Consider the following 25,308-nt stretch of genomic DNA (forward strand, 5'->3'; position numbering starts at 1 on the left):
ATAAATCCTCAAAGCCTCCTCAGTTAATTTACACATTCATGAAGGCCACGACTTCATGAATGAGTTACATTTACACATTCAATCCTGTTGATATATTCATGAACAAGCAATCAAGCTAGCAGCACAAGTCAAAGGACAAAAAAAGAAAGAAAAAAAATCACCAATTGTTTATTTCCACTCCATTTCCATTATTTAGTTGTCTTTATTTCAGCATTTATAAAGCCTCAATGATTTTCTTTACTGCACAAATTAATTGGAAAGATGTTCCAGAAGTTTTATGTCAGGGTTCTAAGATGCAAAGTAAAGTTGCCTATTTACACATCACACAAGACAGAGTAATGTTAACATTAATTTGCAATGTGCCGATTTATATATTTGCTCCCTTCCATGGTCACAAAGATAGGGCTCAGTGAGTTCCAGAGAAAAATACACTGCATTGCCAAACGTATTCGCTCATCTGCCTTTGCATGCACATGAAGTGACATCCCATTCTTAATCCATACGGTTTAATATGATGTCGACCCACCCTTTGCAGCTGTAAACCCTTCAACCGTTCTGGGAAGACAAGGTTTAGGAGTATGTTCCCAGGAATTTGCAGTGGTGCACAGTAATGTTTGAATAGGAAGGACCATCCCCAAACTGTTCCCACAAAATTAGAAGGAAAATCTCTTGGTATGCTGAATCATTCAGAGTTCCTATCACTGGAACGAAAGGCTCCTGAAAAACAACCCCACACCATGATCCCTCCACCAAACTTCACACTTGGCAGAATGCAGTCAGACAAGTACCATTCTCCTAGGAGCCTCCAAACCTAGATTGGTCTATCAGATGGCCAGATATATACTCACATGCCACTTCATTAGGTACACCTGTTCAATTACTTGTTAACACAAATAGCTAATCAGCCACTCGTTACAACCAAGAATAGCATAATACCATCTCTGAACGCACAACACGTCAAACCCTGAAGAAGATGGGCTACAGCAGCAGAAGACACCGGGTGTCACTCCTGTCAGCTAAGAACAGGAAACTGAGACTACAGTTAACACAGGCTCACCAAAATTGGACAATAGAAAATTGGAAAAATGTTGCCTGGTCTGATAAGACTTCAGCTGTGACAGTCGGATGGCAGGGTCAGAAATTGGCATAAACAAATGGTGGTGGTGGTGTTGTAATGACGTGGGGGATATTTTCTTGGCACACTTTGGGCCCCTTAGTACAAACTGAGCATGGTTTAAATGCCACAGCCTACCTGAGTATTGTGGCTGACCATGTCCATCCCTTTATGACCACAGTGCACCATCTTCTTCCAAGCAGGATAATGACTCATGTCACAAAGCTCATATCATCTCAAACTGGTTTCTTGAACATGTCAATGAAGTCATTGGCCTCCACAGTCACCAGGTCTCAATCCAATAGAGCACCTTTGGGATGTGGTGGAACAGTAGATTCTCATCATAGATGTGCAGCCGACAAATCTGCAGCAACTGTGTGATACTGTCATGTCAATATGAACCAAAATCTCTGAGGAATGTTTCCAACACCTTATTGAAAGTATGCCACGAAGAATTAAGGCAGTTCTGAAGGCAAAAGAGGGTCCAACTTTTTATTAGCTAGGTGTACCTAATAAAGTTACCAGTGAGTGTGAAGAGTGTTTCATCACACCAGTGAACGTCTCCACTGCTCTAGAGTCCAGTGGAAGCGTGCTTTACATCACTGCACTCGACACATTGCGTTGCACTTGGCGATGTATGACTCGGATGGAGCTGCTTGGCCATGGAAACACATTCAATGACACTCTCTAAGCACTGTTCTTTCTTGAGCTAAACAGAAGTTTGGAGGTTTGTAGCCATTGACTCTGCAGGAAGTTGGTGACCTACAGCACCTCTGCATCTGCTGACCCTGCACTGTCATTGCTGTCGTTCCCAATCGATTGCACTTTGTTATAATACCACTTACAATAAAATACAACAACAGTTGACTGTGGAATATTTAGTAGCAAGGAAATTTCATGACTGGACTTGTTGCACAAGTAGCATCCTGTCACAGTACCACGCTGGAGTTCACTGAGCTCCTGAGAGTGACCCATTCTTTCACAAATGTTTGTAGAACCAGTCTGCATGTCTATGTGCTTGATTTTATACACCTGTGGCCAGGGAAGTGATTGGAACACCTGAATTCTGTTATTTGAATACTTTTTGGCAATACAGTATATGTGTCTCTTTGCCAGGTACATAGAGTTCTCACTTCTATCTGTCTGTGGTTTGGCGTTGAGAAGCAGAGAACAGGGTTTTTATCAGTACATTTGCAGCTCTCTGCTACTGCTAAAAAACACAAATTGATGAGCTATAGTCTCTTACAATAAATCCTTTGCTTATATATCACTATGAGTGAACCTTTTCATGTCACAGAGCCATATAATTATTGTAACATTACATTCACGTTAAGTGAAGTGTCATTCTGGACAAATTCAACTGATGTGACATTCTGCTAAAGCCATGTGGACAGTAGCTTTTGAAGGTTACAGACATGGCGTTGCTAAAAGTTTACTTCCCAGTGGTGTTACTGATGTTCCTCTGCTGCACTCTTCAATTTTGGTTGTGTTTACCATGATCACAAGCAACTTTTTATAACAGTCGTTCCACCTTCAATTCTCCTGCATACTAATTCTTATTGATAAAAGACACTGAATGTAACAGCCCCCTGATCATAAACAATCAGACAACTCCCATCCTTACTTGTTATTCCTTCCATCAATCAATACGAGCCAGAGAGTTTCATTACGCCACAGTGCAGTGAATGATTAAATAAATGATGGAGAATGTGACTGAATGAATGACATGAGTGAGAAGTAAACAAAGTGAAACAAAGACAACAGACTGTGTGAGCAAACAGAGGGAGGAGAGAAGAGATCATGGTTAGGATTAAGAACAGGCTCTGGAGGAGGATTAGCAATAAAGCACAGTGATTTATAAATCTCTAGGCTTGTTTCTTTAGCCGACCCACACACACGATTTCTCTTCTATATTTGTGAGGACCTACAATGATATTATATTGAACCTAAATCTAATTCAGACAGCAGGTCTAAAACCACATCTTGAACCCCAGAGTAGCTTTTGAAGAAGCAAATTTGTTAATTCTGGTAGACAGCACGATATCTTGTTTCCCCCGTCACTAAGACACGGGGGAGTGGGGGACAACAAAAACAGTAAAACTTTGTTACCTGTGACCTCCACAACCTGCTCAATTTTCAGAAGAATATCAAATGCCTTCATGTTAACCAATAAGTATCTGTAAACAGACCATCTATAAATTTGGTGAAGGCAAGTGCAGATTAGCAGATATGAATTTTGGGCCATTCTTATCCAAGCTAGCGAAGGTGACTCAAGAAATACAAAGAAATGGATAATTTGTGAACATCCCTGGTAAATCATGGATCAAGCTTGCGAATATCGGTGCCCTAGATAGATAGATATGTGAATAGATAGGAGGGATCTTCCTTTCTTTCTGTGCTTTATTTCACCTTGTCCTCAAAGAAATGTCTGAGAGAAGAGATGTAACCGTAGTTTCGCGTATAGTACGTTACTAACTTTAAATTGCCAATTTCTTCTTCTAAGTTCAGAGGCATCGTGTTATTACTGGAACAATCCTAGGATCAAAACATTATTTGTCTCTCACTGCAAACTAGTTTATATATTTATTCCTTCGGTTCCTTTTTCTCTCTGTGTCCTCTCATTTTCCACACTTTTCATATTAGAAATTGTATTCAGTTTCTAAGAGTGTCCTAACCCTCAAAAAAGTTTTTCAATTTCTGAAAACACACCTACCTTATTGAAAAGCTGTAACTTTCTAAAAGGCCCTCAATTTGAAGATCTCTTATATTTCAAAAAAATAAATAAAACCATACAATTCAAACTGTTTCATTTTGCAAAATGTCTACATCTTGAAAAACTTTGACTCACTTTCTAAACGTGTTTTGTCTTGAAAGGTTGTCACTCTCTATATACATAACATTTTAAAGTGGTCCTCACAAAGATAGAACTCACACTCACTTCTGCATCCATTAATTAAATCCTTCGCAGTTTCTGACTAAATTCACTCATTCACGCATGTTTAGCTCCCAGCTGCCCTGAGTCACCCCCTCACCGGTTTGGAGGGGTTGTCTGCCCCGCCTCCCTGGGTGTCTCGGGGGAGGCGTGTGCGTGAGGAATGGGGGCTACTGTCTTTGCTGACGTGTCCTGACTCAGCTATGTCCACCCCGCTGTCCTCACTGAGGGTTTGGCCACTGTCTGACAGCTGAGACAGGGCGCCACCTGAAGGGAAGCAGGAGGACATAATGTCAGTGAATGTGAACATACCATACAGTGTTTGGCCTTTGCAGGAGAATCTTATCATCCTCATATTTTATATCAGCTTTACCAGCTTAATGTAGTTGAAATGAAAGGATTTCCTTGAATGGAAATCAAAGCCACTATCCAGATTTTTAAGATTTGTTCTGAAAAAGGTGTGATTTCATCCAAAATGATAAGCTTATTAAGATTAGTGATTTTGTTGCTTAGTGTAGCATATCATACAGTGTTCTGGGTAATTGCTCATCTCAGCATATTAAGTTCAAGTAAATCCACATTTGGAGAGATTAAACACACAGTATCCATACCCTTCTTCATAACTGGCACTGCGTAATAAATGACAGTTAGCAAGCTTCAAAATGTCCCAAGCACCACTGGATGAATCCTGTGCTGTGTGAATGTTTCATTTAATGTTTTACTTTTAACTCCTCTCTTAGCTCTCATTCCTGTGTTATCAATATTGCCAGCATTACGAAAAAACCCCAAACTTAATCAAGTGAAAAAACATTCATTAAAGATCTGTAAATAACTTCTTCACCCAAGTGTGGGATGTGGCTTTCTAATTTGTGTTTCATTAGTGTGTTGAACGTATCTATTTTGATAACTGATGTTTTAAGTAACAATTATGAATAGCTTTTATTGTTTTATTCCATTGGAAATATGTTTTAATTTTCTACCTATTAATTTAATTGAATCATTTATGGTTTAATATGTAAATAAAAATAAAGTAGCTGTCACAGAAACGTATATTCTTGATATATTTCTGGTTGTGTGTGCTTTAGGTCCAGAGCCCTACCTTTCTTACCTCGAGCTTGGGGCAGCGGCCGCACCTCATTGACATCAGGTTCCGCGTTCGGCCTGTGAACCTCCACTGTAACAAACTGCTGTTTAGAGCCAGGAGAGGACGCGGGGGAGACTTTGGACATGGACACTGGCTTAAGGGGAAAAGAAGGAGGCGGAGGAGGAGCAGGAAGTGGCGGTGGAGGTGGGGGTGAAGGGGATGGGGCAGCAGGTTTGGTGACTCTGTTGGGGGACTGCACCCTGGGGAAAGGGCCAATATTGTGCTGGGTGACTGAGGACAACTGAGCGGATGCTAGTTTCTCTTTCTTGGTCGGTGCAGAGGGTTCTCTTTTTCTGACGACTGCGTATTCCCGAGACGGATCCCTCGAGCGTTCTCGTTTGTGGTGCAATGAGGGTGAGGCAGGGGCGTGTCCGGGCTCTTTGCTGCTGTGACTGTGAGAGGATGGGGCCGTGAAGTACAAGCCTGAGTGGGAGGATTCGGATGAGGGGCACTTGTTGAGCAGATCTCGTCTACTTGGGCGACTCTGCACCCCTGGTGGGGGCGGAGGCTTGAAGGAGGGGGGAGACTCAGCTGTGCTGGACTGAACATCATCCTGAAGTGAGAGGATATAGTCATCATCACTGATTAGGGGTGTAACAAAATACTGTAGCGTAATATACTGCAATACGAAACTCCATGTATCATGTTGGACATCTGATCAGCTTTGTCTCTGGAAAGGTTTTTCTTTAGGCAACACCATCAAAGTTATTCACTTGATGGTGTTGAGAGAGGATGTTGAAGCATTAAAACTACACCAATAGAGATCTGGTGTCAGATCGAATTCAGTCACGGTTTAAAAGATCCATCCCAGTACATAGAACTGTTTTGTTTTTACGCCATTTTCAATGCTGTGATAATTTAATTTAATTTAATTTAATTTAATTAATTCTAGATGTATTGTTACACCCCTAATATGTAACATGTATTGGAGATGGTACATGGGCTTCAGTACCAATAATAGTCGTCTTGAGGATGTTTAATGCATCCAAACCAGGTTGAAACGTCGCTGCTTGCTGGTTTGATGCTGCTGGTATCCCGCTGGTTCAAACTGAACAGTGGAATGGACAACACTGAGACATGAGCGTGTTGCCATTTTATGAAGTGAGACATAAAATGAGCGTAAAAGAAGTTTTTTTAAAAAAACAAAACAAAAAAAATAAAATAAAAAGGGAAAATGGCAAATACGCTTGGATGACAGGAGACTAAAAGCCTTCTCCTTGACCTCCCTTTCCTCTCCTGCTGTTCACAATACACAAAAACAGACCCCTGGATGTGTCTTGCTTTAGAAACTTGATTTTGGAAGAAATCTTTTCCTCTTAACCCTGTGTTTGTAAGTTTCAGACATAAGAAAAGAATTGATGCAACATCTCTTATTTGTTATTCTCATAACAAATAAGAGATGGAGAAAAGCTACACTGACGGCCTCTTTTATAAAGCTCTTTCTGTTTGTGCACTTGTTCCACTCCACCTTAGTATACAATACAAAGCCTGTAGATCAGCACGTCTCAAGCACCTCTATCAACACCCTTCACCTTTTTCTCTGTATTTTCCTCCCACCCCACCTCACTGCTCCCTTGTACCGTATCCATCTTTATCAGCCCTCACTCTTTATCAGTAGCAAGGCTGTGCCTGCTATCTGTCACACTCACCAGAGAGATGTCGGTCAGCAGTGTGTTCAGACTCTCCGGAGGACCTTCCTCATTACTCTCCACCACGCTGTCATTCTGAGAGATGCAGGAAAGAGGTGGAGGAAGAGGGACACAAGGTAGAGACGTAAAAGACGGAAACAAGAGGATGATGAGACAAAAGGAGAAGAAGGGGGCGGGGGATCAAAGTGAAAGAGAGAAAGCTTGTGAGCAGATGTTAAACACAGATGTGTGCTTATCCCTAAACAAATGCCAAATTGGATTTTCACGATGCCTGGAAAAAGAAGGAAAGGACGTCAGTCCTGCATTTGCTTGCTTGCCACAATGAGAGACTCTCATGGCAGCGAAATAAGACATCCACACATACACGCTCACTCGCAGCTATGTATGTCTTCTTTCGCAAGCAAAACACACATGCTGTGAAATCGATAAGGAACCATCAGCTTGGTACAAGGCAGGATTTGCGAGCTCACTCCCACCGGCACGGTGGAGAGGATGCAATTTGTGGCAGATCTGTGAGCAAATTCAGAACAGAGGACCTGGGTTCAGGGAAACATTGCCCTTCATTTAACTCCACCACTAAACAAAAACAACAGGCCCGTCAATTCAGCTTAATTACCCCTCATTGCTGCATGTGGAGCACTTACAGTCAACTTATTTATCACAAGAGCCAATCGATTTTCTACAAGCAGAGATGCTGTTCTGCACTTTAAACTGTCAGAATTCGATGTGTTTGCATGCACAGTATGTGTGATTTTGTCCCTCCACAGCTATAATCCATAACGCAAACGATCTGTGCATATAGAGGAATTACTGGAATGTTTATGTGGTGGTTTGTTGTATAACACCAGCGTGTTAGACAGTTAAGACCAGAACAAGTTAAATTTGGAGTGGTTAAGTTAAGGGAAGGGGCTAGAAAATCAACGAATGTCCTTGAAAACTAGTCATGCAAACATGGGTGTGCACTACACTATACCTGGGTATGAGTGTGTATCAGAAATCCAGTGTTTTTATCCTCCCAAACCCACCCAGCTCTCTAATCTGCTTTTCGCAGCAGCGGTAGCAGTCACCCGTGGGTCCAAAATAGCACAAACAAACACACGCACGCACAAACACACACACAGTCTCTCCCACATGTAAATGTCGCTTCTCAGAGGGGAAATTAGAAAGGCAGGCAACCCATCTGAGTTATGTGAATAAGAAGGACTGTTTGGTGGGTAAATCTGGAGCTTATCTCTGGTGTCAGCTTATAGACTTTGTGTTTGTGTGCTAGCGTGTTCGCGTTTAAGTTGCTGGCACGAAGGTAGACTAAAATGAAACTAAATAAATAAAGCTTCACAGCAAACTACAGCGGAGATTAAAAGGAGAACCAACAACATAAACTACAACCTTGCTTCCAAAAACGCTGACATTCATTTAAAAATGTGAATAAAAGCAGAATGCAATAAGTTGCAACTCATCTAAACCTCATATTTAAATGGAAATAGTAGTAGAAAGACTGAATGTCAAATATTGAAAATATTACAGCTTGCACTGGCCCAAATATGTAGTCCATGTATTATCATAGTGTGTGAAATGATTATGGGCAACGTGTATAGTAAATAGTGCATTGCTTTGCTGTGGTATGGCCTCGATATAAATACTGGCCTTGTTATAAAACATGATGTGCTGCAGCTGTACATGGTCCTTAACTGATCAAGATCCATAGGTTGCCACCATAGCCTACATGAAAGAACACAAATCTGACTGGACTGATTAGTTTAGTTTTATATTACCAGACTTGTTGGATATGCTGCAGACTATAACAGTGTGTTGAAAGTGGCATTTCAACACTATGATGCTACCAGTGTTAACACCAGCTACTTCAGAAGGACTGCCTCAGGCCATCCTTGTCACTTGAGTGAAAGTCTAATCATTTTGGAGCATTTGTCTGAAGCGTTATTGTAGTATAATGATAATTACAACAACAGCACTACCGATAACTTAATTTGGATCTTCCACATTTAATACATCAAATGCTATAGAGCTTAATTTAAAAGAACAAACAGACACAAAGTCAGAAGAGAATCAGAGGAACAGAAAGCACTATACTTAAAACAATAAACAAATACATTAAAACAACCGAAAAATAAAAGCAAATGATACTGTTTGCCGCATAAATGTCTAATAACGTGTTGCTGTGTTATTTCAAAAAGTGACAAACTCCCTCTTTCTATCCATCTCTGTTTGTCTTCCTGTCTCTGACTTTGCAGTTACTTGGCTCTTCTAGAGGGGAATGTGTTTGCACAGATGCTGCCAAAAGCTGTCTCTTAGGACATTCTGCTGATGGATGGATACACTGCACCAATCACCATTTAAATGATGAGACACTGGTTTTGAACTTACTTTGTTTCAAAAGTGCATTTTTTTCTCCTGGTTTGATGCTCAAAGTAGGCTCTGTGGGGCAGGCCTTAATTGTTATAACTACTGTGTATGACTAATAATAATGACTGCAGTAGCAGGAAAAACAGCATCTCCACAGAATAACAACTGTTAGTGAAGCAATGGGGGGGAAACAGTGTTTTGACCCTTGGCTCGGCATGCTTCACAATATTGAGCTCTTGGGTATAATTAATTGGGGGACCCTGCTGTAGAGGGTCACAGAGGACCTGGAGGTTGTCCCAGGGCCCTGTAAGAGTGGCTGGACAAGTCGCCGGTCCATCCTAGGGCTAACACAGAGAGACAAACAATCATTCACACTCACATGCACACCTGCAGCCATTTTAGAATCATCACGTAAGCTGGCATACATGTCTTTGGTCCGTGGAAGAAGCACCCAAGGAAAAGCCACACAACCACAGTGAGAGCATGCAGAGTCCACACACAAGCAGGACTGAACTCAGCATCGATAATGCTAACTACTGCAGTCACTTTATTTTGAGATTGGCCTCGAACTACAAAATATGATTTAATAAAAACGATTCAGAGAAATCTCTCTGACGGATATAAGGCAGAAGAGCATTATTGAAGGTCATGATTGCTGAGCCCTCAGGCAGCATTGCAACATAAAAAATTAAATTATTCTGTAGTAGAAATCACTGCATGGGCTCAGAAACACATATTAAGAAGAATCGCATCTTAACAAGATGAAACAGAAACACAGTTGCTTTCTCTAGGGCCAAGCTCATTTAAGATGGACTGAAAAAAAGAGAAAAACTGGCCAATAATTACTGCTAGTGCACAGCTCAAATACAGTATCAGTGACAGTATGTCAGTATGAGTAGCTTCCATATCTCTGGAAGCAACATGAATGGAGAACAATATACTGTATTTAGATTTTGGAGCAACATATGCTGCCATCCAGATGAAATCCCTTTTAAGGGAAGGTCTTGCTATTTTTAGCAATTCAATGCCAAGAATTTATTCTGTGCACTGTCGTAAAGAGCTCTGTTTCCCAGTTGCAGTCCCGACATGTGACCCATTTGGAGGATTATGAAAAGAAAAATATGACAAACAACAATAATTTACTCAGTGGAACAAAAGCTAAATCCTTAAAGTAGGATAAGGACGAGAGCCAGAACACTCCTCCTCATAACCAACACATGAGTGAAAAATTAATCTACTGTACTACAGAGGAGAATAAAAACTGCAGTTTCTCAAATGGCCACTTGGGGCTAGCTAAAAAAAAGTCATTCCACCTAGAGATATTTCACCATGTGAAAATATATTTACTGTGCACTATTGTACTATTAATATTATCAGCTTTAGACTAGAAATAATGTAATGTAATAATGTCTACAACCTGGTACAAAATATGTCCTTATTACTAACGACATATGGAGAACCTCTTTGCTTTGAGGTGCCAGTACTAACCACTACACCCCTGTCGTAACTCTTCTGGTTTCCCTTTTGAATGTCAAATAAGACTACTGGCACCTGCTGAAATGAAGAGCTATGTCCTTTCAAGAAACCGCAGAATGTATGTGCCAGCTGGCCACTGGCTGTAGCCCTTGCTGTGTAAAAAAAAAAAGTGCAACTTTTTGGTCCAGACAGAGGTGACTCTTGCTGTAAGTGACGACATAGTGCAACAATCAACTGTTTTAGTACTGGTTACTATTGTGGACACATTACTTTCTTGAAAAGCATTAGAGGGTTTTTTTCTCCCCCAAATAAAGGCAAGCAAGCCAAGAAAGAGGAAAAACACTGCAAACAAAATCACCGCAAAACCCCAAGCCAAGATGAGAGTTAGAATGTATGTACTGTGTGTGTGCGCTTGGTACACATCTACCTACAGGGACCACTGCATCTCTCTGCTCTAGTGTGTATTCTGCATGTGTGGCTTTGTGATGGAAAGCATTCATCACTTACAGCAGTAATTCCTACCTCCATCATATCTATCAGCCAGAGCAGCCTCTCCTACAGAGGGGGACAAGGGTTTTTTTTCAGGGTGAGGTGAAGTGAGCGTTTATTGGGGTGGAAGAAAAACACAGCCTTTCAAATATCAGCCAAAAAAAACGTTTCAATCTCAACAGGAAGGCAGTGAAACGTGTCATTGTTCAGCTCAGAAAAAAGTCCACAACAGAACAGGATATTTTCTACAGATGGAGTTGTAATTCATGGAAATATATGAATATATCACTCTACTGTCTCTCTCACACACAGCCAACAAAAGGAGAAGACAGAGCAGACAGAAACAGAAAAGGAAGGAGGAATGAGACCACAGAAATTAAAAGGCAACACTGGCTTCCATCCATTACACTGTTTGAATTCAATGAACTGCTGATTTGCTTTCAATCATATGAAATTTTGTTCAAACTGATTTGAACATGCAGTTTTCACAGCTTATCTGAACTACTTCAAGGGCACACACTAACTCAAGAAGAGCCAGACAACTATCCCACTGGTGAGCCCAGCCTACCCGTGCAGAGCTGAGGGTGGTGTTGGTCATGAAGCTAGCTGAGGAGGAGGTCAGAGTGTCTGGATATGACACCATGGACATGGAATCTGGCTGCATGGCTGTGGCTCCAGCCGTCCCCTGTCGAGCTTTAAGAGCCTGAATTTCACGTCGGAGCACCAGCCCGTCAAAACGTTCCAGGTCCTGTGGGGTGACCAGTCCTCGTACCTCTGACAGCAGAGAGAACTGTAGATACAAGACAGGGTAGCAGATACAGAGGGAGAGAAACAAGGGGAGAGACGAAGAAGGTATGATATTAACAGACGTGGGAGGGATGCAAACACAGAGACTTTGAACTTTGATTTAATCATGTTTATATTCACGTCAAGAAAGGTCTTTGCACCAGTCCTAGGCTGCTAGTTGGAGCCTTTTACTGTTGGTAATATAGGAGTTACAAGTGTATTAGCAGACCACCTCTCTACCATACCTCTCAACCAGGAAGAAAAAGGTTATCTTTTATCTTTTCAAATTATTTGCCTTTGCAATCTGGGATAGATGAATACTGCAGCATGAAACAGTGAAAATGCTTTTCTGTCTGATGGATCCAAATTTACCAGCTCCATTGATTCTTCACTCCAGTGTTGTACCCTTTTCACATCGAAAATACTGGGTTGACACTGTATTTTCAGACGCGGGTCCACCCGCCTTCGGTGTGCTTTCACATTACCAGCAGTCCCAAGTCTGACCTCCTGCTGTGAGAACTGCGTGCTTGTTTTTTCCTCACTGTCATTGTGACGATGATCAATAACAAAGTGTGCCATATCACTATACAAGCTGTATATAAACACAACCATGCATGCACAATTCACATCAAGATACCCCGGTGTGATTTCCTGAACATGACGTAGGCCGTTTTAATCCACCTATGTACTTCCATTAATGATCTTGTAACAACACGTTTGATTTGTGTGACTGACAAAAAGAAAAAAAATTTCTGCCCTTCAGAGATTGGTCTCTTATGAGAGTAGATCAAAACTTTGCTCTGTTTTTGAGCTGCTCGCAGCCCTGGAGCTTCTACAATGACACAGTGTGATAGGCTGTCCAGTGACAAAATCAGAATGTGACAGGCACATCAGTGTCATGGTGTAAATTTGCAGGTAGCGGGGAATCAGCGGCATTCCTGTTCACATCGAAGCAGAGCCGATAAAATCCTGGGTCGATTGCCAGGTCATAAACCCTTTCACATTGAGTTCGATGTGACTCATCTGCATTAAATACCCACCTTTAGGCAGTATTTGTGTTTTTTTTTTCAAGTTTGTCAGAGATGATCTAAAAACCTGCTGCTCATATATTTGCAAATTTGTCCAAAAAACTTGAAAAGAGGGTGAGTAACATCTGAAGGTTGTATATTTGCACTCAAATATGCAATTTTTGAGCATTGTTCTGGTTTGAAAATCTGAATCAGCCAGCACTACCTCAGTCTTGGAGGTGGGGCCATTTACTCTTCATCTGTTGGCTTCAGTAACACACCCCTCCCCTCACCATTCCCCTCTATACCGATTTCATAGGCTGGACAGAAACTTTTCTACCGAGGTATTTTTCCAACAAATGTGTTGATTTTTGTTAGGTGATGCAAAGTATGTTTTCTCAGGAGAACCATACTTAGTTGAAGATCATTCTTTTTTTTTTTTTTACTAAAAAAAGTTCCCTGGGATTACATAAGGTATGATTTGGTACTAAATAATTTCAATACAACTGAACTGAACGCAAAAACATGTTTTTTATGTTGAGTCATTCACCAGTGATTATCCTAGTTGTCACCTTTGTCACTAAAGAGAAGGACACTTATTCTAACTTCTACTTTGTCAGTCTTAAACTAACTTAGAAGATCTGCTGTCACACTTTTATAAGAATAAAAATAAAGAACAGAACCAAAAGCAACCTACAACCAATAAGTTGTAAGCATATCTAAAGACAAGGCAGCTGGATTGTATACAGGAGGGCTCTTGGCAGTTTTTCAAGTACAGTCTACTTGAAAAACTGGAAATAAAGCATATTTGATTTATGGCATCTCTTAAGGTGAACTACTGCCGACTATGAGAAAACCAAGAGAATTTCAAGAGCTGTGGAGGAAAGAAAAACAAACCAGAACTGTGAGCATCTGTAAAAAGTCTTGGCATAAATCTCAGATGAGGCGAGAGACACGTTATTCAGAACTACAATCACACACAGAGACTGTACAGGAGGACAGATCCCTACCGAAGGGAAACTGATTCTCCTTTGAACTTGTTCTTTGCTTTCTCCGACTGAAACAAGCCTCCTAATACCTCACCTTAGCATGTGTGTTTAGCAGCTCGAACAGCGCCATGACCAGCTGCTCCACCCCGATGTGCCCGTCCCGATACTCCTCTACGTAGTAGCCCATGGTCTGACGCTCCGTCTCTGTCAACAGGTGGCGTGCCTGCTCCTCCAGCATGGCCCGGGACTGGTTTACCAGACTGGACAGGGTCACCTGGGAGCCTGCCACACCTTTATAAAACCCAGGCTGGAGTACATGGAAGAAAGAAAGGAACAAAGACAAAAAGGACAGGATACTTATAATTTAATTCATTTCATGTATAAAACAGACCTTCATTTCCATTTTTTTATTGGACTTATAGAGTGAGGTAGAAAGTTGAGCCGAAGGGATAAAGAACAGGTCAAGGAGGAGAGCGAAGGTGGAGGCAGTAAAGTGGGATTTAAGGATGTTTTAGACAGGTTTGAGGAAAGGATGAAACAAAAAGACAATCAGGGTTGAGAGGAAGAATGAAAATGAAAATAAAATGAGTTGGGTAAAAGAAAAGGAAAGAAAGAAAATGGATTTTTGGAGTAGAAGGGGAGAAGAGGTGATTGTTGAGAATAGAGAGGCATTGGAAGAGAGGAAGCAGGAAGATGGAAATTATCTGGATGGAAGAGATGGAGAGGGAAGATGGAGGAAGAGGAGAGGTAGATGTTTGGCATGACATGTGGTAAATGCTGTAAAGAAGGTGGTGGTTGATGGAGGAGGAGGAAAAGAATAAGAAAGAAGTAATGGAGAGACAGGGAAAGGGGGGTTAAAGGGAGATAGATGTGAAGATCTAGAGGTGACAGAGGAGCAGGCAGCAGTGGAAACAAAGGCAGGAAACAGATTGGGGCGGACAGAAATCGCACAAGAACATAAATTACACCCACATACAGCGAGCTAACCATCAGTCTCTCCTATCCCAGATGTATAAATTATCATCTGACTTCCTTCTTCCTGCTGCACTACCATCATCCATTATCATTAATGCTTTGTGGCACTAACACCACAGCTTGCAGCAGCAAGGAACCTGTGCTGTTCACACATGTAGGTGGCTGGTTTTTCTGATTTTTTTTTTCTTTTACAGCTTTCAAATCTGTTTGTTCTGTCCGTTGACTTCTCTGCCAATCAGAAAGACAGTTCTCTGCCACTTCAGAACTTATGAGCTGCCAATATCACTTCTCTACTGTATATCTACACCTTTATTTCCTCACTGCTTGTTCCCTTTCTTCTCGCAGTTATCTGCCCGCCTCCATGCAGCTATCCTTTAATTAACTCCTTAATCAAAGACACCACTTCAAAGTCACACCTTCAGGGTCTGTGTCGACGCAGACGGAAACGGGAGAAACAAACGGGCCCGATGCTGTCTCCCCTCTTCATCTACTCATCTTTGTCTTTCCCTCCTTCTCAACTCTTCCTCAAGCTACAGCGTCTGTATTATCAGCTGTAGCTGTACATGTGTCCCAGTACGAACCGAGCCAACAACTGTTTAATGTTCAAGGTGAACTGCGGCGCTACCCTGCCCGAATCTTAATCACGACTATGCTTAGCACTAAAATGTCTCTAAAGCGTCTGTGTCCCGGTTACTTAACTCAAGGGCGGATGGGGAGTGAAGCGACGTGACCACTCAAGACATGTGAGCAGTCAGTTTGTCTCTCACTATCGTATTAGAGGGCAGATCGGCACTCGAGAAAGCTGATGAAATCGGTCCTCACTCAACTGGAGTGGAACACCTGCGGTCTCCTGCTAATTAGGGCTGCTGCTGGGGGTGTGGAACGAGGACCTACAGAAGAGGTGTTCACTGTCAGACTGTGGGTTTACAGTTAATGCACATCCGGTAACGCAGGCCCGTTTTCTGGACCCGGTCCATCTATGAGGTCATTCATTGGCTGGCTATGTTAAATGCCAGATAAGCTGATTGGTCCTTTATATCGCAGAGACAGACAACAATGCTGATGACCAACACTGACATTCAATCGATAAAGAGCAAATCAGATAAAGTCAAAAACCAGCCCAGTTAAATGTCACAAGCCTCATCTTTGCTATAGCTCGACTCTATTTAACAATACAGAGCAGAAAATACTGGAGATAAGGTAAAAAAAAAATTCTATTTAAGATATGGGACTATTCTCCTATAGGTTTTGTTGAATCACACTGTAGGCTCAATGAATGTCTGTAACTATAAATATCTCTCAGTCTGCACCAGGGTCTCAGTGGTGTACTGTACAGCACGCTACTCTTCTGCAGACATAACTCAGAATAGCTCATCTAGTGACTTGTATGCAAGTGAAAAACAATATGAGCTGAGAGGTTACCAGGCCCACATGGTGGTAGGCATGCACCTGCTGGATGGATAAAAGGAGCTGTAACAATTCAGAGACACAAACAGATGAATGAAACATGAAAATGAATGTTGTTTTTTTTATCAGAACCTGTCTTTTGGAAATTAAGATGTGCTATACTGTTCCAAATGTACAGTGTTTACAGTGATCAATTAAACAACATTCCTTACAATGTTAATAGGAAGTGTAATCCATCCGGCAATATATTTCCACAAGTGAAAATCTCACATTTCAGATTAGCTGTGTTTCACCACCGTTTCTCAGAAGATGAGAAAATGATTGATTCTGATTGGTTAGAAGGTGTTGATTATCTTTTAGTAACTGGATAGTGTAACAAGACACATATGACTTGAGTGTTAATTTGCTGTTATGAGGCCGCGTGGCCATAGCCACCATTAAGATTCCAACTATTCTTAATTTTCGTACTAAGATAATGTTACACTGTGAGGCTGTCACACTGGATTCCAGTAAGATTTATGAGACACAGGATCACAATACATATTGTGAGGCTTCAAGCTACAATCAAGTTATAACAGAGTTGTGCGAGTGGACTGCTTGTATATCAGTTATTCATCCCAAGACATGGTTTGCACAGCAGCACTAAACTGTGCTGCCATACAGTGGCCGTGCAAAATGAGGTTGACAAGTTAGTTTCAGCTGAAATGAGTGGCTAGGGAAATTTAATTCAGTCCATCCAATGGGACGCAGATATACTTTCAGTTGAAGTTGAAATGTTTTTCTAAATCAAATCCATTGGTTAAAACATTAATAATCAACAATATCAGGCCAATTACTACAGTGTCATATTTTGAGAGTATTACCAAGAACAGCAAAAACTTTTGGTATTCATCAGTCTTCAGTCATGTTAACAGAAACGTTTTAGCTACTTTAATAAAACTAATTGTTAATGACTACACCAGTGACGTGTCAAATAGTGTATGCTGTGTAGTTTGTGTGAGTTTTCAAGTTTCAACATGAATAGAGACAGACAACTGGATTCTTGCTTAAGTAAAGGTTTTCCTGATTTTTCACATCCCTGTACTCTGTCTGTGCTCGTGAACACAGTTATAACATTACTCACATGGAGTTAAGGTTAAATTGAATGAGATGGAAAGAAATGAAATCTGTCAAAGCTCTAAAAATCGATTGCACATGTTGCTGGCACAGACTTGGCCTGATGTCGCAGGATAGATTGTCAGTGTTAAAACCTTTGGCCTGGATGGGTGCTGCAGCAAGGCTGAAATATTACAAAATCACCCAACATATCAAATCCTCAAGGCTATCGCTGGTGACAGAACTTTGTGGTCTAAATGTGAACTTTATGAGCTAAGTCAGGTAGTTCACACTTACTACAAAAGTTGACACTATAGTGACGCTGACAGATAACAACATACAGTACATTTCCATGATGACAAAAACTAAATCCTGGCCATAAAAGAAGTACGTCTGAGTTGGGTCCACTGTCTGAAGTCAAGGCTCAAAGCAGCCTCTTTTACATTCTGAAAACATTGTCGAGAGTGAAATTGACTGTTCTCTGATCTCACTTTAGGGCTGCTAATCAACTTCATTAATGGGATAGAAAGTGGTTGCTCATTGTGTGTGTGTGTGTGTGTGTGTTGCAGTTCTCAGAGAGCTGCCACATCAGCTAAATTCTTCTATGCATCAGAAAATAAAATATTAGGTACCGAATCAATATCTGTGACTGGATCAGAACAGTTTGACAGTCTCAGAAGACCGGATCATTTACAGAATGTGGCAAGAAAATGCACAACATTTTCATCTCTTTGAATCACAATCACTCTGCTGCTAGTGCTTGATGACATTTAATGAAGTTTTAAACTTATGAGGCCCGGAAATGCTGAGCAAATATATAAAACCAAAAAGACAGCACAAAGTAAGCAAGGATACACTATGGCATGTCACCATCTGAGAGTCATAAATTTCTGTGAGATCTTTTACTCCAGTCCATTTTATAGTTAAAATTGATTTCAGTTTGAACTAAAGTAATGACCCAACCAGCCATCAAACTGACAGTGCTATCCCTAGGGTCATACCACTAGCATGAGAAAATTGGATTGTATTCATAACATGATATTTTACAGGCAATAAACATGGATGTGTCAAGTATTTGTACAGGACTGCTATAGTTACACTGAACATTGTAATCCCACTGGGGCAATTAAACACACAGCAATACACAGAAAGGGAAAAATGCATTTTTGTGTGTGACAGCATTGTAGGAACAAACAGTGTTCCAAGAGCTGAAATGAAATAATGGCATCTGTGTCATATCTTCAGTCAGACATATTTCTCTGAAAAAGACAAGACAGTGTCTTGTTATAGTCACAAACCTACTGCTTGGAGACATTGACTCAGTGGACCTCTCTTTACTTTTTCAAACTATAAATTTTCATCAGACTCTCTGTCAAAGTATTCCTAAGATCTATCCTACAGTTGATGTGCTTGCCATTTCTCTTTGGTTGAGACCATGATAGGTTTGTGCAGACAGATTGCAGCTTCAATCTTTAGATTGTTGCTGCAGTTGTCTTGAGTCAATCAGTGCAGAGGAGAAATTGGCTGACAGGCATGATCTATTGCTTCTGAAATTACTCTTTCAAGTACCGTGACCCCACAATCACTATGATAGTGCTAGCTATTGGCTGGTACTGTTGAAAACTAGATTGCATGTACTGATATTATTTATGTAAAACAATAAACATCAAAAGTGTGCAATAAATATTGGGACAGTTGCCTCACCAGTCAACCACCAGTCATGGTTTCTTTCCAGCTCAAGGGAGTGAGATATGAGGCCTTTGTGTTTCGTTTCTGTGTCTATCCTGACTTTATCGTTGTACCGACTAATGATTGACTTTCTAATGTAATGAAATGCATCCTAACTAGCTGATCTTTTCTGAGCAAGTACAGTTACTGTACCTTATGAGACCGTTTCTTTTAGTCATTCAAACCTGCATTAAAAGGTTGAATGTATCAATGTTGTGTTGCTATGATGCTTATTTTACCATATCCACCCTTGGAGGGACTTTTATTATGATATCTATTTTGGTGTTCTTCTTTGCAATCATTGTTTCTACCTTATCTGACTGAAAAAGTAAACTGATTCGTCATTAATCCTACTCTAAAATACAGTGAGACAGAAAACTACACACAATAGATTACTTATTATTTTTATTAATAACATAAGAACTGATGTGAAAACGTAGTTTTTGTGGGTTGTGTGTTCGATGACTAGCGTTTCACAGTGTGTGTCTTCCGGGTGACTAAAAAATGGTGCAAATCTGTAGTCATTTCTATCAGTCATGTGATCTTTTCTTGCAGGTGATTTTGGTTTGGAAATTCTGACAGGTCATCCAGAAATAACATAATCAATACCCTCACAAAAAAACAACAACAACAACAAAAAAAAAACACAGTAGCAAGTGAGAGAGGGGACCACAGCACCTGACAACAAACAGATGACGACAAAATTGCAGCTGAATAACGCCATCACACAAACAATACCAATCTGACGACATATATTATCCAAAGCCACTCTGATATTATTATGTCAATAGTGCCACCAAATGGCAATGTTCAAGATCTCACTATATCAAATACTCAAGATAAAAACAATAATGTGAGAACAATAAAAACACAAATCTCCACTCATGGCATGAATGAGTACAACCAATACACAGCAATCAATATACACAGTCACCACACATAATATACCACAGCCAAACAGACATTTCACATCCCCCACACACACCTACATACATATCGCCAGTTACGCATTACACAAATTCCACTATAATTCAAACAATATGTAAAACTACATCATCAATTCCATTTAGATTAAAAATAAATTAGACTCATCCAGTGTCTTTTTACGAGTTTCCAGTTAACCAAGTTTCCTCTTAAACCACTCCTGGTTGAATGACCTACTTTTGTCTTTTCCCTCTTGAAAAATGATTAAATCTTTCGGATGATGTGGTCCCAAACCTTTAATCTACTTAATCTTTAATCAACCTAGTCCTAAATTGCACACTAGCCAGGTAGTCAACTTGATTCATCATGCAATGAATGAATGAAACCTGAATTAGCTACTGGTATGTTCCTTTACTACGTTAGTCGAGCTACTGAGGCTTCTGCAGTCCCTGCCCCTTGCTTCAAATCAGCTGATGAGAAACGCTCTGGAGCCCTGAAGGTCAAGCCCCACTGCTCACACTGAAGTGTGCGCTGGACACGTGCATGCACAGCAGTTCACCAGTTCACAACACTGCAGACCAGGGCCATCTCAACTGTGATCCACTGAGTGGAAACAAAAGATGCAGCAGCAGGCAAAACTGACTATTCACACACAACCACACTACAAGGACTGTCTACGGAGGAAATTGCATTTATCAAATGCAGACACGTCATTGGGGACAAAGTTTATTACTTTTTAACTTATGCGCAACAACAATTTTGAAAAAGGAAAACGTATAAAAGCTGATAATCCTCATCTGCACAGCAGCGCCATCTGGTGGGGCCGTCCCACCAGCCCCTAATGCAAAGACTCCGCTTAGTAAATTTGGGAGGCTTGGTGGATTTCAGGGCATTTTCAGTTCTATAGTTTGCTTTCTCGTCCAAATAAATGGACTCTGTAAACTTTGACATCTCCCCTTGGTTTGGTGTTTTCTCACACAGAGAAAAATCCAAGCATACTAAAATGCATCACAGATGCGATGTGACTGATGCTTATTAATCAGATGTGTCTGGGGTAGCAGCCAGAAAGTAAATACAGGAGGAACATTTAGTGTTCTGTGCAATTTAAATTGGGAGTGGGCTGAGTGGGCATTTGCTTATAACGGTGGAATTCATCATCAAGCAAACCTATACTGAAAACTGAATCAAAGTCAAGGAAACGTCTTGAAAATATTGTACTGCTTAAGACTTCACAAAAAATGTGCCCCTTCTGACTGAGCAGAATAAAGGAAAGTTGGGCTGGATCAAGGCCAGATCAAGTCTATGTGTTCTGATTACTGTTTTGTGTTCACACCTGCCCCAACATACCACACCAAAAAGTCAAAGGCACTATGAACTCTGAGTTGAAATTGTACTTCTGGGACTACAATATTGGGCACTTCAATTTTTGGCACTACAATTTTGACGTACCAGTTGCTGCAATGTGAAAGTCCCCTTATTTAGAGTGGGCGTTTGGAGACAGAACCTAAAAGGTCAAATATTAGATTTGTGGTTAGGGAAAAGTCTTAATAGCTTTCAGTTTTGATGACCAGCAGTGTCCTTCACTAAATGTGTTCTAGTTCCACTGTGACTGTCTCAAGCTTTTAAGTTGTCGTCATGTGTTTATCAATTCATACTGATTTTGACTCTTAAACTGTTGCATCATGTAAACTGAAAATATCTCAAACTTCAACTAGTAAACTGTGTCTGACTGACATAAGCAACATTTACTCTTGTTAAGTGTTGTTTTATATTTTGTTGTTTACAAAACAACATTTATTTGCTCTAGATAGCACCCAAATTGGGTCAGAGCAGAATAAATGATTGTGAATTGCTGTGTGACCTACCCGTAATTAATTAGCTTATCGGTCTGGTTTGGCCTTTGGGCTGCAATTACAAGATGGAGGGAGAGAAGAGGGGAGCTTGGAAGGACAGATGATGTGACCGCTGGGATAAACTGACTCTACAGGCACCAGCCTGGAGAAGAGATGACAAGAGGACACAGAAAATTATGAGCTAATCACAAGCCTCCTTGCTTGTTTAGGCGGCACAGTCACCAGCACAGATCATTGTGAGAGAGATAAATATTTATACTGAGGATATGTTGACACACTGTGAGGTTAGCAGCGGGGGCTGACTCTAACAGAGGCTGCCTGGCTCACACCGAAGAGCTTCAGAGCTGTGAATTATTACCTTCCTCTTTTCTGCTGAGCCCCAAAGCCCTGCTGCTATATATCTTTACCCTCTTAATACACCAGCCCCCAGCCCCGACACTCCCAGGCTTGTATCTGGAGTCACTTTATCTGCATGTGCTTAAGCTGTTTTGGCTTATGGAGACTTAGTACACTTTGAGAATGTCAGAATTAAAAGTCTAATGCTAGATACTTCTGGAAGTGCAGTTGTATGTTGTACATGGTGTACACTATGTGCATACAACATAGCAGCTATAGCAGACAACAACTCCTTACTGGAAATGACAACAGCAACATCTGACTGAGCCAACATTAGATGCAGCATTTTGCAGTACAGAATCATTATAGCCTATAAAATGAAGCTAATAACAATATTGATGTACATTACATGTTTACATCTAATATTTGCATTCCAACTGCAACAGCTGTAGCTTTCTCTGTTTATCGTTTTCACAAGTTTATATTGACCACTGAAAGTGAGAAGAGTGAAGCCTTTTACACTTTACTTACTGGCCATTATGTGCATACCATCTGGATACTCATAGTGCACTGCGTGTTTCCACACTAGTCAGTCTGGGTGTACTAATGCAGTCACAGCAAGTGTAAGTGCAGATGAGTTTGATTTGACCGTTTGAGTCTGCTCATCAGAGTGGTGGCTATCTTTATTTCCTACCCCTATGTGCCTACACAGAGCATTTGGTTTTCTTACAATCTTCTTAAGGATTTCTAAAGCTGCTGTTAAAAACACAAATGAATCATTGTCACAAAATGCGAATTATATAACTCATTGAACAGTTGAGCCTTCCTAGCAATACAACCAGACAAAAGAAACTCAGCTGAAACTCAGCTGCAAACCAATGGAGATTCATGCACATAATGATTTCCTCTCTGTAAGATTCTTTGATCTCTAAGATCCAAAGCACCACTTTCATCAAACAGCATGTATTTCATCAAGGTCAGTCAACAGAACAAGGGTGTTAAATGGACACACAGTGGGGTTCAAACAGCACAATACAGCACTGATAATATCATACTGTTGACCGTTCAATGACAGTGCTGGTGAAACTGCTTCAATGACCATGACCCTGGAGAAGGTAAAAGCTGCACGTTTATAGACTAACCTAAAACCCACATATCAAGCACCAACATGAGAGACACACTGCATCCACTAAAACCTGGTTATTCTGCTCTGTCGTATTTTCTCACATATTTGTTGTTAAGCCTGTTGTCATCATGTTTTATCTCTGTTTTCTGTTATTTTTAGTGTCTACAGTAAATTATTTCACATGTGCTGTTGGTTAAAATTCTGAACTAAGACGATGAGCATGATAAAGTCTGTGTAGAATCCATACAATAGCACTGTCACCTCATCCACGTCCACATGGGGATGTTAGCATTCAGCTAACAGGAAACCAGCTAATGTAAACAGAGCTGTCCTGAAAACACTATAGTGAATATCTGCTGTGGGGCATCTGGGTATCATTATTTCCTTAAACGGAAAAATGTTGAATTGTCACAAGTCCAGGGGCACAGCAGCTACTGGTCATAGTTCAGCAGGATGAACACCACCCTGCTGAACTAACAGTATGATATTACAAGTGTTGTATTTTGCTGTTTGAACCCTACTGTGCGTCCATTTAACACCCTTGTGAACACCACCTTCATTACCCGTGCCTACCGCCCCGCTACTGCTGCACATAGAAAACATGTGCTAGATTGTCAAGTGAAATTAATTAGATAGATAAAAACCACTAATGGATGCTTCTTTAAAAGAAACAATTGAAAACAGAGAAGGTATCACCAAGCTTTGAACCTCATGATAATGGTGGATAGCACCTGCTGCTTTATCACAAAACAGAAATGTGGGGAAATTTTGAAGATGCTAAAGGGAAATGCTCGTGTTATTTTTGCTTGGCAGTGAAGGAGGAGAGGAGATGTGGAAACTTGTGAAAGCATGTTATCTGCAAGTTGAATATGCAAAGACACCAGCCATGCAACTGCACACATCAAAGCCTCAAATACCACCTGCTACATATGTCATGTCACTTCAATTTCACTGAGCTGTGGAATAAATCTGCCAAAAAAACTATCCAAGATACATTTCCTCAGCAATGGTAGAGGTCCGACACATGAGCCTTTTCAGAATTCATAGAAATTATTATTGGAAAACCTTTGAAAAGAGGAAAATACGGTAACCAGCACTACTGGCCCTACGATACAGTGTTTAGTCATTTTAACAGTGTCATGAAGTCCATTCACAGTCCCACCCTAACAGTTCCACTGTGACACCTATGGCTCCGGTTATAGCAGTTTTTCATTTGCGGTGTTATTTCTCTGCACACACTGGAGGAGAGACTGGACAGGATGCCAAGTGTCCAGTAAATTCTTGGAGAAGATGAAATAAACTAAGTGATCATAAATCTTCCAGGGTGGAGGCTGCTGAAGAGCGGAGATGTTTTTACTCACATGAAAAAGGCACAGAACTATAATCTCTGCAGGCATGAAATCCACAGATGACTTGTACATGGAGCTGGAGCTGCAATGATTTGACAGGTGTAATGAATGACGTGCCAGTGTATGAGTGTTAATAGAGTGATTCATGCGGGCAGAAATTCTTAATTAAGGTTTAAATGCTCTAAAAAATAATAACTTCCGTGGTGTCGTGACACTTTCAATGGAAAGGTGCAGGTGGATGTCAGCGGATTTGTATTAGAATAAAAATTTATTCATAAATAAATAAAAAACTATACAAACTCGATAGTAGTAAAGTAATGGAGAAGTTCACTGTAAGTATTTATGTAGGTTCTGTTAATTTGAAACAGTGGATATATTATATTTAGTAAAGCTTATTAATGGATAAATATTTTTTCAGAATTTTCATCTCAAAGTTCATGGCCAGGTTGCACCAGCTTGCAAAAAGGAAATAATCACAGCCACTGCTGTGCACACCAGTGGTGTGTAGTTATAAGGCTCAATACAAACTCAACTAAATAGTTTTTTAACTCTCTTTGGGCCTAGCTCT

The 25,308-nt window shown here is 40.7% G+C and overlaps 1 protein-coding gene across 3 annotated transcripts in view; it reads right to left on the bottom strand.

Annotated features, from left to right (window-relative positions):
- Window positions 1-25,308, bottom strand: part of whrna (whirlin a) — a 130,696-nt gene that overhangs the window by 6,809 nt on the left and 98,579 nt on the right. The window contains exons 6-10 of one of the 3 annotated variants that reach the window (XM_047570741.1): window positions 14,042-14,254; window positions 11,734-11,955; window positions 6,840-6,914; window positions 5,155-5,743; window positions 4,147-4,313 (exon numbers count right to left, since the gene is read on the bottom strand). In XM_047570741.1, the coding sequence (XP_047426697.1) occupies window positions 4,147-4,313; window positions 5,155-5,743; window positions 6,840-6,914; window positions 11,734-11,955; window positions 14,042-14,254 (1,266 nt within the window). Of the gene's footprint in view, window positions 1-4,146; window positions 4,314-5,145; window positions 5,744-6,839; window positions 6,915-11,733; window positions 11,956-14,041; window positions 14,255-25,308 lie in introns of all 3 variants that reach the window. The other 2 variants (XM_047570740.1, XM_047570742.1) reach the window with 2 other exon arrangements.

This window comes from Mugil cephalus, chromosome 19, assembly GCF_022458985.1.
Source record: "Mugil cephalus isolate CIBA_MC_2020 chromosome 19, CIBA_Mcephalus_1.1, whole genome shotgun sequence".
NCBI lineage: Eukaryota > Metazoa > Chordata > Actinopteri > Mugiliformes > Mugilidae > Mugil > Mugil cephalus.